At 41.9% G+C, this 11,920-nt stretch overlaps 1 protein-coding gene across 4 annotated transcripts in view; it reads left to right on the top strand.

Moving 5' to 3' along the window:
- DNAH5 (dynein axonemal heavy chain 5) overlaps nt 1–11,920 on the top strand; it is a 165,418-nt gene that overhangs the window by 125,355 nt on the left and 28,143 nt on the right. For all 4 annotated transcript variants that reach the window (XM_083747096.1, XM_083747097.1, XM_083747099.1 and 1 more), the window contains 7 exons: nt 1,402–1,539; nt 2,311–2,446; nt 3,342–3,658; nt 4,930–5,085; nt 5,314–5,496; nt 8,891–9,134; nt 11,758–11,872. In XM_083747096.1, the coding sequence (XP_083603222.1) occupies nt 1,402–1,539; nt 2,311–2,446; nt 3,342–3,658; nt 4,930–5,085; nt 5,314–5,496; nt 8,891–9,134; nt 11,758–11,872 (1,289 nt within the window). The remainder of the gene's footprint in view (nt 1–1,401; nt 1,540–2,310; nt 2,447–3,341; nt 3,659–4,929; nt 5,086–5,313; nt 5,497–8,890; nt 9,135–11,757; nt 11,873–11,920) is intronic.

Below are 11,920 nucleotides of genomic sequence, written 5' to 3' on the forward strand. Positions count from 1 at the left end.
TTTACTTACATGAGTCCTAGGGTTGCAGAAAGAACTCTGCCACTCCCTGCCCCCCAATCTGTACACCTCTTAATCACAGTCGCCTCTAAACGGGGTACAGGAGACCTGATGCAAGGAGGTTAAAAGCAAGTTTAAAGCATAAAATCAGAATTCACTTAAAAAGCCTGCTGGAATAACAAAAAGTCATCAGTAAGCACTGGACGTTCAAGGGGTGGGGGGGGGGCGAGGAGGCGCTGTCTGACCTCAACTGGAAGGGAGTTCAGCAGGATTGGGTCCACAGTAATGAGCACACACAGCTCCTTGTGGATATGAGCTGTGCATCTGCGCCATGGGGGGGACAAACGGACCACCAAACAGTGACTCTCCTCAGGACCTCAGTGATTAATTAGAGATATAAAGGATTGGGCAGTTCCTGACGTATTCAGGACCAAATTATTATGCTTCTACAAATTACTAATGCTACACTGAACATGGGCTGGTAATGCAAGTTTCTGAGCACCAGAGTTGCGTGCTGGTGAGGGTCTATTTCTCTCAACAGCCTAGCCAAAGCATTTTCTACCAATTGGAGCCTCTGGATGAGACTCAAGGGTATTCTTAAACTTTGGGAAGGATTGCTAATTTTTAAATGTTCCTCTACACATATATTTTTTAAAGCAAACCCTCTTTGCAAAAACTAGAAACTAGCACAGCAGAGAGAATGTTCAGATCAGGCATCCCCAAACTCAGCCCTCCAGCTGTTTTGGGACTACAGTTCCCATCATCCCTGACCACTGGTACTGTTAGCTAGGGATGATGGGAGTTGTAGTCCCAAAACAGCTGGAGGGCCGAGTTTGAGGAAGCCTGGTTTGGATGGAGCCTTCCTGATGTGCTGCATTTCGATTCGTAAGGAGTTGTTTGTTGCACTTATTCCACAGGGAAGAATGAAAAATCTGTCTCCTGCAGTCTGTTATATGTGTAGGTCTGCTTATAGTCTCTTTTCAAAACAGTGTGGCCTTTCAGGATCATTAATACTGTAATACTGCATCAAATTTATTACCACTCCATTAAACATTCATTTATCAATGGCTACACTTACCACACACAGTCAGTTTTATGCTTTTTTAAAAAAGAGCTTTGCCTGTTTTTCATATCTATATCTGTATCTGTATCTATATCTATATATCTATATCTATATATCTATATATCTATATATCCATATATCCATATATCCATATATCCATATCTATATCTATATATCTATATATCTATATATCTATATATCTATATATCTATACCATCTATACCATCTATATCTATATCTATATCTATATCTATATCTATATCTATCTATCTTTTTGGTAAGGGATTCAATCCTGCTTAGCAATTTATGACAGTTGTTCTCTGTGAACGGGTGTATTCTAGGCTAACCTGGCAGTACAAGAGAACCGTCTGGCCACCGCCATGTTGGATCTCCAAAAAGCTCAAGCCGAGTTGGACGCCAAACAAACTGAGCTAGATATTGTGCAGGCTGAGTATGAGAAGGCGATGAGAGAGAAACAGGTATGTCACTCTGCCCGGGAGGCGTTTCACAGAGACAAGCATTTATTTTTATTATATATTTCAAGTTTATACATTTCACTAATTTTATACATTTCACTAATTTTACAATCATTTTGACATTTCAGAACTTGACTTCCTTCCCCCTCTTTCTGCGGTTCCAGGCATACCATCTTGTTTTTATAGATTTTATCTGAGGCACTCCTGAGAGCATATTTGACTGGAGAGTGCAATAAAAATGCTATAAATAAATAAATAAATAAATAAATAAATAATCTGGGCACCCAGGCAAGTGGCCATCCTTGTGTGCAGTCCAGATCAAAGTACTGTGGCTAGAATCTCTGTTCTTTTGCTAGAGCTCCAATAGCAATGAAATTCTGCATCCCAAGTATCTGCAGGAAGTAAATCCTGATGCAGAGAGAGCCAGCGTGGTGTAATGGTTAGAGTGTTGGACTATGACCTGGGGAGAGCAGGGTTCAAATCCCCACTCAGCTGTGAAGCTCGCTGGGCCAGTCACCATCTCTTAGCCTAACCTACTTCACAGGGTGAAGTACTTCATGGGGAGGAGGAAAACCCTGTACCCCACCTTGAGATCCATGGAAGATCAAGGTGATATGTAAATGTAATGTATAAATAGGTGCGAACTATAGGCTGCTTATATCAGTGGTAAGTGCATCATCTACAAAACACCATGTGCCATAAAACTGTTGCAGATGGCATTTGGGTCAAGCTGTTTCCTCTACTTAGGTATGCTAATGTATTTGCTTTGGGCAGACGTTGCTTGAGGACGCAGAACGCTGCAGGCACAAAATGCAGACGGCCTCTAGTCTTATTAGCGGGCTAGCCGGAGAGAAGGAGAGATGGACTGATCAAAGTAAAGAATTTGCTGCGCAAACGAAGAGGCTTGTGGGTAAGGCGAATGCAGTGCCATTTCTTTTCTCTGGTTTTGAAATATTTTTGCCTTTAACAAATATCATCACAAATAAATCATAATCATATACACCAGGGATGTCCAACCGGTCGACCACGATCGACAGGTAGATGACCCTGGATGCTGGCAGTCGATCGTGGGATCCCTTTTGATCGCTGGATGTAAAAAAGAAGAAGAATGAAAGTCTCTCCCCCCCCCCGTGGTTTAACCCACAATGCCACCCGCGTCCCACAATAGATAGACACATAGGATTCTGTATTTAATTTTTATACACACTTTCCCCGTTCATATGTATTTTTGTCACCATTGTTTGGCTGGGAAATTGCATTGCAAAATTCAGATATGTGTGAATTTTGAAAGATGCCTGTATTTCAGTTCTTCTATTGCTTCAGAAAGTGCAAATATGAGAGATTGCCACACACACACACACACCAACCTCCCACACTCATATTTCAGAGGGTCCTTCAACCTTTCAGAACAGCTTTCCAGGGGGGTCTGCAAAAACTAGCTCCCGTCTTTTTTCCGCTCATAAAAATTCTGGATCCAACATTCTAACACATTAGGCTTAAAGCTGCTCTTGTTTCTGTATTCTGAGAGCATGTTTGCAATGAGAATCTAACATCTGTACCGGCCATAATGCTTATTCTCATTACAAATGCCTCTTATGTGCTTTCTGTTCTGCATGAACAGTGATCAGATATTCACATAAATTGAGTGAGAGAGGCCCATTAAATCTTAGTTTTTTTGCTTCTCGCTTCTTAGAGATATTTGTGTTTGTATTCACTGCCAGCACATGCAATTTGCTCAACAGCGCTTTGATATTGCTCCTTCAGCATTTATCAAATGTGATCTCTCTCTGTGTGTATTAATTTAGGGGATGTGCTGCTTGCCACGGCCTTTCTGTCCTATTCCGGTCCTTTTAACCAAGAGTTCCGAAATCTGTTGTTAACCGGTTGGCAAAAAGAAATGAAAACCAGGAAAATCCCATTTGGAAACAATCTGAATCTCACAGAGATGTTGATAGATGCCCCCACGGTCAGCGAATGGAACCTTCAAGGGTTGCCAAATGACGACCTGTCTATACAAAACGGCATCATAGTCACAAAAGCAGCTCGTTATCCTCTGCTGATTGACCCGCAGACTCAAGGCAAGATCTGGATTAAAAACAAGGAAACCAGGAATGAACTTCAGGTAAACCAGATTCCATTTTGCTTATATTCCTGCTCATTAAAAAAGGCATTTTAGTCAGCAGCGATGAAAATGCGACCTGTAGCATACATCACATATTCCAAAATAACATTTTAATAAAGAACGTATGGGTACTAAAAATGAATTTGGGTGCATTTTGTAAATAATCAATCTTGGGATAGAAGACTGTGGCGTTCGTACAGAGCTCCCGGTCGTTTCACAGACTATTGACCTGTACACTACTGCTTTATTCTTCCGCTGCCACCAACCAGGTTTCTTTTGGTGAAATACTCAGTCAGGTTAAACGAAGATTAAAGTTTATTGAAGAACAAACAGGTTTTAAATATATTCAGAATGGTTTCTCAAATGCGTACCCTTAACTAGACGTGGCACTATCTCACACTGTCACACTCTCCTCTCTCAGTTCTATCCCTGTCTCTCACTCTAGCTGTCACAACCGCTATGTTTGCCTTTTACGGGCTCTGTCTGGCTCTGACTCCTCTATCTCCCAATGGTAAAGCCCCTGGGCTGAGCCTCAAAACCAGGTAGGCTCCGCCTCTGTGCTTTCTCATTGGTCAATCTACATTAACCATTTCCATCTCCCTGTACAAACAAAATCACAAGGAATGGGCAAACGACACAAAGACTAACTCCCTTTCTGTACATAACTTAGATACAGTATGAAGCAGAGTGCCTCGCAAAATAATAATAATAATAATAATAATAATAATAATAATAATAATAATAATATAATTGTACCACACCCATCTGACTTGGTTGCCCCAGGCACTCTGGGTGGCTTCCAGCATATACAAAAACATAATATCAAACATTTAAAACTTCCCTGTCTTCGGCTGTCTTCTAAAGGTTGTATAGTTACTTGTCTCCTTGACATCTGATGGGAGGGCATTCCACAGGGAGGATGTGACTACTGAGGAGGCCCTCTGCCTGGTTCCTTGTGACCTCACTTCTCAAAGTGAGGGAATCGCCAGAAGGCCCTCAGAGCTGGACCTGTCTGGGCTGAATGACGGTGGTAGAGATGCTCCTTCAGGTGTATGGGTCTGAAGCTGTTTAGGGCTTTGAAGGACAGCACCAACACTTTGAACTGGGCTTGGGGTGACATTGGCTCCCTTCTTCAGACCACCATGCATGATGGCACTCAGCACCAAAAAATAGCTCACACAGTCAAGGGGAGCATAGGACAGAGGAGAGAGTTGGTTTTCCCCCTGGTGAACAAGCAGCTTAATAGATGATTAGAATGGTTCTCTTTTCAGATCACCTCTCTGAATCACAAGTATTTTAGAAACCACTTGGAGGATAGCCTGTCTCTTGGAAGGCCATTGTTAATTGAAGATGTTGGCGAAGAACTGGATCCAGCTTTGGACAATGTACTGGAAAGAAACTTCATCAAAACAGGCTCTACATACAAGGTGAGGGAAGCAAAAATGTTCTTGAAACTTACTGTCTGCTGCATTAACAAAGGTGTAATTGCTTACATGGCAACTGTCTGAAATACCAAGTGTTGCTTTACTAAAGTAAAACAATAACTGAAGCTAGGTGTTGTACCCTAAATAACAAGCCGATGCTTGAAAGAGTACAATAAAGCTTTTCAGGGCTTTTAATTCTCTTCTACTCCCATCATCGCTTTTGTTAATTAGGTAAAAGTTGGGGATAAAGAAATGGATGTAATGAATGGCTTCAGACTTTATATTACCACCAAGCTCCCGAATCCAGCATATACCCCCGAGATTAGTGCTCGTACCTCCATTATCGATTTTACTGTCACTATGAAGGGTCTAGAAGACCAGCTGCTGGGGAGAGTCATTCTAACAGAAAAACAGGTAAGTGAGAAAGAATCTCTGACAATTCTGGAACTATCATTTGTACAGAGTTTTGTTGCCGTTTACCGTGGTGATTTTTTTTCTGTTTTCTAACATTGGAATGATGAGCTTCACAGCTTCCTGAGATGCAATGGGGACCAGACAAAACAACACTCCAGTAAAATAAGTGAGATACTTGAAGCAGAATCAACATAGTTCAGCAGCGCTTTCTTTCTCATACATCTCCTCCGCTTTCCCACCTACTATTTCTGTGTTTTATATATATATTTTTTAAAACTTTTTTACATTGCATATGGACGTATGAATCTGCATGAGTCATGCCCATTGTCCATTTTGACCGACAGGTGGCACTTCAAGGCCCTTTCCCCATCCCTCCAACCTGAGGTTCTTTAACGGATGATGCTCTTGGAGTTCATAGTCTACATGCAGCTTGGCAAGTGAGCAATTAGTGTTTTGACTACAGGCTAGGGAGACAAGAGCATGGGAGAAATTTGCCTGGAGATAAGAGGGCCTAGTAACAGCTCGGTGATTGGCTGAGGTCTCTTATATAGGCAGCATGACCTATGACATTGTTTGGCTAGTTAGGAGTAACCTGGAGTGCTTGGACGGTGATAAAGGTCATGTCTGTATATAGTAACTTGCATATTGCATGCACACGAAAGCTCATACCAAGAACTGACTTAGTTGGTCTTTAAGGTGCTACTGGAAGGAATTTTTTTGTTTTGCATATAGCTTGTGAGTTTACTGCCATATATAATAAACTACAAAACCAGTCGCCAGCTTTGTTCCTGACTGAGCAGTCTCAATTGTTGCCTAGAAAAAGCTGCACTACTATGCTAAGTTGTGCATCATACAAGAAGTTCAGAGGTGAAGAAACTGGTCCTAGCTGCATGCGAAAGGACTTCAGAAAGTGCCCACAGGCTTCGGAGTTTTAACAGATGCTGTGGGACTTTATTGGAGACATTCTGTGTGTAAGACATATTCAAAGCATACTATCTACAGCCAAGTGATCATTCTTTGCCCCAAAGGCTGCCTTGACCCTGGGATTGCACCTGATAAAGTTTGAAGAAGGATGGTCATCACAAGCATTTCCCTTTTGCACAATATTTCAAAATCTCATCCATCTTTCTTTATTAACCTTGAAAGGTTAAGGCCACATCAACCCTTCATCCCTAAACCTGTTTAACCACTACAGGACCCAGTTTTTCTGCAAACTTCAGAGTGGGAAATTGGTAGCCTCATCCTAGAACTAGGTTTCCCAAGAAGCAGGGAGTAATGATGACCATGTTGGTATTTTACAAGCTTTTCAGTATCACAATGTATAAGGAAAAGAATATTCTTCTTCCTGGCTGTGTACCAGACATACTGTTGGTTCTGACATAATGGCCAAACCATGATTTAGCTGTTGGGTTTGAGCCCTCCCATCTCTTCTGTGACTTCCTGGTTCAGGCAACCATTGTACCTGAGTTGACAAACCATGGTTTGTGCTTGCCCTACAAACCATAGTGACATAAGATAGCATGCATTGACCTCCCCATGCCCCCCATTAATGCTTTTAACTGTTGTTGACTTGTGGCAATCAAGTCATTAAAAAATTGCTTCATTGAGGCTTTGCTGAAGAGCGTATCAGTTTTGGAAATGTGTGTAATGGGCTACATCTGTGCTTCCAGTTTTAATACTTTCTTTATGTGTCTCGATTAGCAGGTTATGTTACGCAGTGGCGTGTAACATGTCTACATTAAAATGAGATTGTCTTGCACAATGATGTCTGGAGTATAGTACTAGAATGGCTATATATATATATATATATATATATATATATATATATATATGTGCAGGTTTTGGTGTCCTCGGGTGTCTTCCCGTGTAAAAGTTGGGGTGTCTAGGCAACGTTTCGACGAGGTCTCACTCGTCATCTTCAGGCTGGTGCTTTCGGCTTCTTGTTACTGGAACAAGAAGCCGAAAGCACCAGCCTGAAGATGACGAGTGAGACCTCGTCGAAACGTCGCCTAGACACCCCAACTTTTACACGGGAAGACACCCGAGGACACCAAAACCTGCATTCCTGTACCCGTGAAAATCTACGAAAGCAAATATATATATATATATATATATATATATAATGCTGCATATGAAAATTACTGCTGTTGTCCAGAAAAAAAAGAAAAGAAAACCTTGTAGGCATAAGATCACGTGCTAGAATGTTGCAATTACACCTGTTTGTATTCTGGAGATGTCTTGCCTCTGCAACCTTTTCATCTTGAAATGGAAACTAATTAAAACAAATGAAATGAGCAACTGTTCCCTCATTTCTTTCTGGATTACCTTTTCATCCTTTGCTTCAAAGGTATTTGCATTTTTAATGTTCAGATTTCCTATCACGGCTTGTCCAAAGAAAACTCATAATTCTCATAAATTACTTTCACAATCCCCAATTACATTTCCTTTTGTTTCTGCAGATTGTACATGCCATAGGTCTGTCTTCCATGCAGGAAGATTTTTAAGCTCGTTATGGTCAAGTCACATCCTGCAGAATGAAGCCCAGTTTTGAATTAGATGCAAATTAACTTTTTGATGGCACTAACAATGGGAAATTAATCATTCCTGTCTGTGCAACAGTTGGATCTATTGTAGTGTTTTAGCCAAGCATAAATATTATGTAGCATAACAGGTTGCTTGTAAGATCTGTCATTGCAGTGTGACTGGGAAAACTCCAGATTTTTTTCCATGGTGTTGTGACATGACAGCTGCCACACCATCTAGTTTGGCTACCTAATGAAGTGTTTGCCATGGATTCCATAGTGTTCAAGATCTGCTAGAACTAGGAATGCCAGGAGATTTAGTTCCATCTGGAGTTCAGGATGGATTCTCTGGTCCCACTTGCAAGTGGCTCCATTTCGGGGAGTGAAATTGGACCCATCAATTTCCAGTGGGCTTTGTTTCAGAAACACTATGTGATCTGGTTTGGTCTGAGGCTTTGAAATGGTCTTTGCCACATTGATGGATGAGTTGCAAGGTTGAGTTCTGCAGACCACTCTGGTTTTCTTCGGAGTCTGGATTTCATGCATGTTCCTAGTGGAAATAAAAATCAGGTATCAAGGCATGCCTGTCTCCCTGTAGAAAGGGGAAGGGGAAAGCTGTACTCATCTAGACATTATTATAGACTACAGCTCCTATAACCCCTGTCCATTTGCCACTGGGGCTGGCTGGGGCTAATGGGAAGTGGAGTCCAAAAATCATATATTGAGAGCCACATTTGGGGTCTCAGTTACATTGCCTGTTATACCCATTACTGCACTGCCTATACTTTTGACTTTGTGTATTGTATACATTAATGAGCCTGCTTCTGACAAAGCATTTCGCTGATGTGTGGCTTCATGGTGAACTTTAACAGGAGCTGGAGAAAGAGAGAACGGATCTGATGGAAGATGTGACTGCTAACAAAAGAAAGATGAAAGAACTGGAAGATAACTTGCTGTACCGGCTGACAAGCACACAAGGCTCTCTGGTGGAAGATGAGAGCCTCATCATTGTACTTAGCAACACAAAGAAGACGGCAGAGGAGGTGACACAGAAATTGCAAATTTCTGCAGAGACTGAAGTACAGATTAATTCAGCCCGAGAGGAATACAGACCTGGTGAGCAGAGTGATGGTGACCCAACTGTCTTAAGTCAGTGATCAGAATCATGATTGGAGCTGGGAGATGACAGTATGGAAACATGGGAAAAACCAGATTATATAGCTAATACAGAGATCTGTTAGTCTTTGAAAATAGTGTCTGGCAGGTCTATAGTTTTGGGAATTGATGTTTTCCTGGTCCCGCTTGACTTTGCCCATGCAATCAGTCCATATCATTGCTGCATCCTTCCATCCTCATCAGTACATACTTTCACCATTCCATGGGGTACTTGAAAATGTGTCTTCCATTTTCCTCCTCTTCACTCCCAACCAATTTGTTTTAATTTATCTGTATGTACTTACTGCAGGGATGCAGACCCTGCAGCTTGTGAGCTAGTTGTGGCCTGGCATGGGACCCAGTTTGGCCCATAAGGCCGTTTTCCCCAAACCACGCCCACCTGCCCCACACCTGTTGACATCCGTGGATCGGTTGCATGACAGAGGTCCCTGTGGGGAACTTGGTCGCACAGCTGAACCCTGCAGGGAGCATGGTTGAAGTCAACACCCATCACCTAAGGGGCAGGGAGTTCATCCTTAATGGAACAGCTGCATGACCAAGTTCCTCACATGGAATTCAATCATGCAGCCGATCCTAGAAGAAAGCAGGGTTGAAGTCCTAGGCATAGGGCTGTCAAAGCCCCTTCTGCTGCTGTTCCTAAGTGCCTGTCAACCAGCTGGTGTTGGGCACTTGGAAAGTGCTGGTCAAAAACACATGCACCACCCACCTGTCTGCAGAAGTAGAGAGAGATCTTCTTCTTCTTTGGCGATCAGTCGTAGCCGAGTAAGATTGTCTCTTAACAGTGAGTCTGGAAGTGACTGTGGGGGCCAATTCTGGATTCACATATCCTTCCACAGTGGAGACATAGGTTTCCAGGTGGGAGTTGGTCACGGTGTGGGTTTGCCAAGCGTGCCTTCCTCTTAACACTTTTCTCCCTTTCGTCCTGAGTTCGAGCGTCTTCAAAGCCCATGACACCTTTCGTAAAGGCTGTTCTCCAGCTGGAGCACTCACAGGCCAGTGTTTCCCAATTGTCGGTGTTTATCCTACATTTTTTTTAAGATTTGCCTTGAGAGTCTTTACACCTCTTTTGTTGACCACCAGCATTATGCTTTCCATTTTTAAGTTTAAGTTTAATAGTTACTTTGGAAGACGATAATCTGGCATCCACACAACACAACCAGTCCAACGAAGTTGATATTGAAGAATCATTGCTTCATCACTGGTGATCTTTGCTTCTTCCAACACACTGGCATTAGTCCGCCTGTCTTCCCAAGTGATGTGTAAAAATTTTCAGAGACACCATTGATGAAATCTTTTGAGGAGTTGGAGATGGTGTTTATAAGTGGTCCATGTCTTACAAGGCTGGCTGCCAGGCCAAAAATGTTCTACGCCTTTGTTACATCTACATATTATGTACAGTCTTATGTATGAAGTCCATTATAAGATTTATTTTATAATGTATTTTATTTTATGTTGCTTTACTTTATTTTATTTATGAGATTTTTTTTTTACTTACCCATCACCATATGGTCCCAGGCAGATTGCCATAATATAATATAAAGTTACAAAAGTAAGAAAAGCAGTTAGTTATAAAAAACAACAACAAGGAAGTCTGTTCAGAACAGTAGAGATTCAGCAAAGCGTTATTACTGTGTTGATGTTGCATCTCTCATGCTCTTTGTTGAGAAGCCACTGGGGGGAGAGCTGTATCTGTGATAAATGCTCCTGGCTTAATCCACACTGGAAAAAATGTATAGAAACTGGATTATTTTGTTGAATGCCCATTGGAGATTCGGAAAATGATCTGAACTGTAAATTGATTCTGGAATGGGTCAGGTTGCCAATCTCATTGCTGATTGCCAGAGTCTAAGATATTTTTGCAAGGCTTCTGGCCCCGCCTCTACCTTCTCCATTTCTCCAACCTGCCGGGTTGGGCTCTTCAGATGTGCTGCAACCTGAAACGGGTTCCCAAACCCCATAGTGCCCTGATCAAAAATAGATATGGGAGTTCACACTTCAAAAATCCATTGGCTGAACTCCCCGAATCCTGGGTTCATGCCATCGTTGCAATGCATTGCTTTTCCGCGACTTCCTGAACTGGTGTGTTGGTGGAATTTCACCCATGGAACAGCAAAGCAGAAATCTGGAGCACACACTGCAGTTTTAAAATATGTGGATGTGTGGCTTGCTGCAAAGCATTAAGACAGAAAGAAAGAGGTCTGGACTTTTTCTATTATAGGCAATGGAGCTTATTGTTGAAAACAATGTTCTATCAGGTCTCATTCAGACTTCCTTTTGTGACCCATATCCAAGTGTTCTTTTTTTGTGTGTGTCCCAGTGCTTTGCCTGGGAAAACCCATGTTTTACCAGGCAATTGGAGCAAACAGCAGTAAAGTATGTGTTTTTCCTCAGGAAAGTGCTGGGACAATAATAATAATAAAATTCATCAACAGAGCTTTAAAATGTGGTGCAAATGAGCCCTCTGTTAACCACGAACAACTTGTTATTATTTGTCCATCAGAAGACCATCAGCTTTTGTTTTGCTTCCTGTATTTTGATCATATCCAACTTTTCTTTTCTTCAGTTGCAACAAGAGGCAGCATTCTCTATTTCCTGATAACCGAGATGAGTATGGTCAATGTCATGTATCAGACTTCACTCCGACAGTTCTTGGGCCTGTTTGACCTTTCCCTTGCTAGGTAACTATGACAAGTGAGATCTTTCCCTTTCTGAAGATTGGTATTGTT

This window comes from Podarcis gaigeae, assembly GCF_964106915.1.
Source record: "Podarcis gaigeae genome assembly, chromosome: 7".
Classification (NCBI taxonomy): Eukaryota; Metazoa; Chordata; class Lepidosauria; order Squamata; family Lacertidae; genus Podarcis; species Podarcis gaigeae.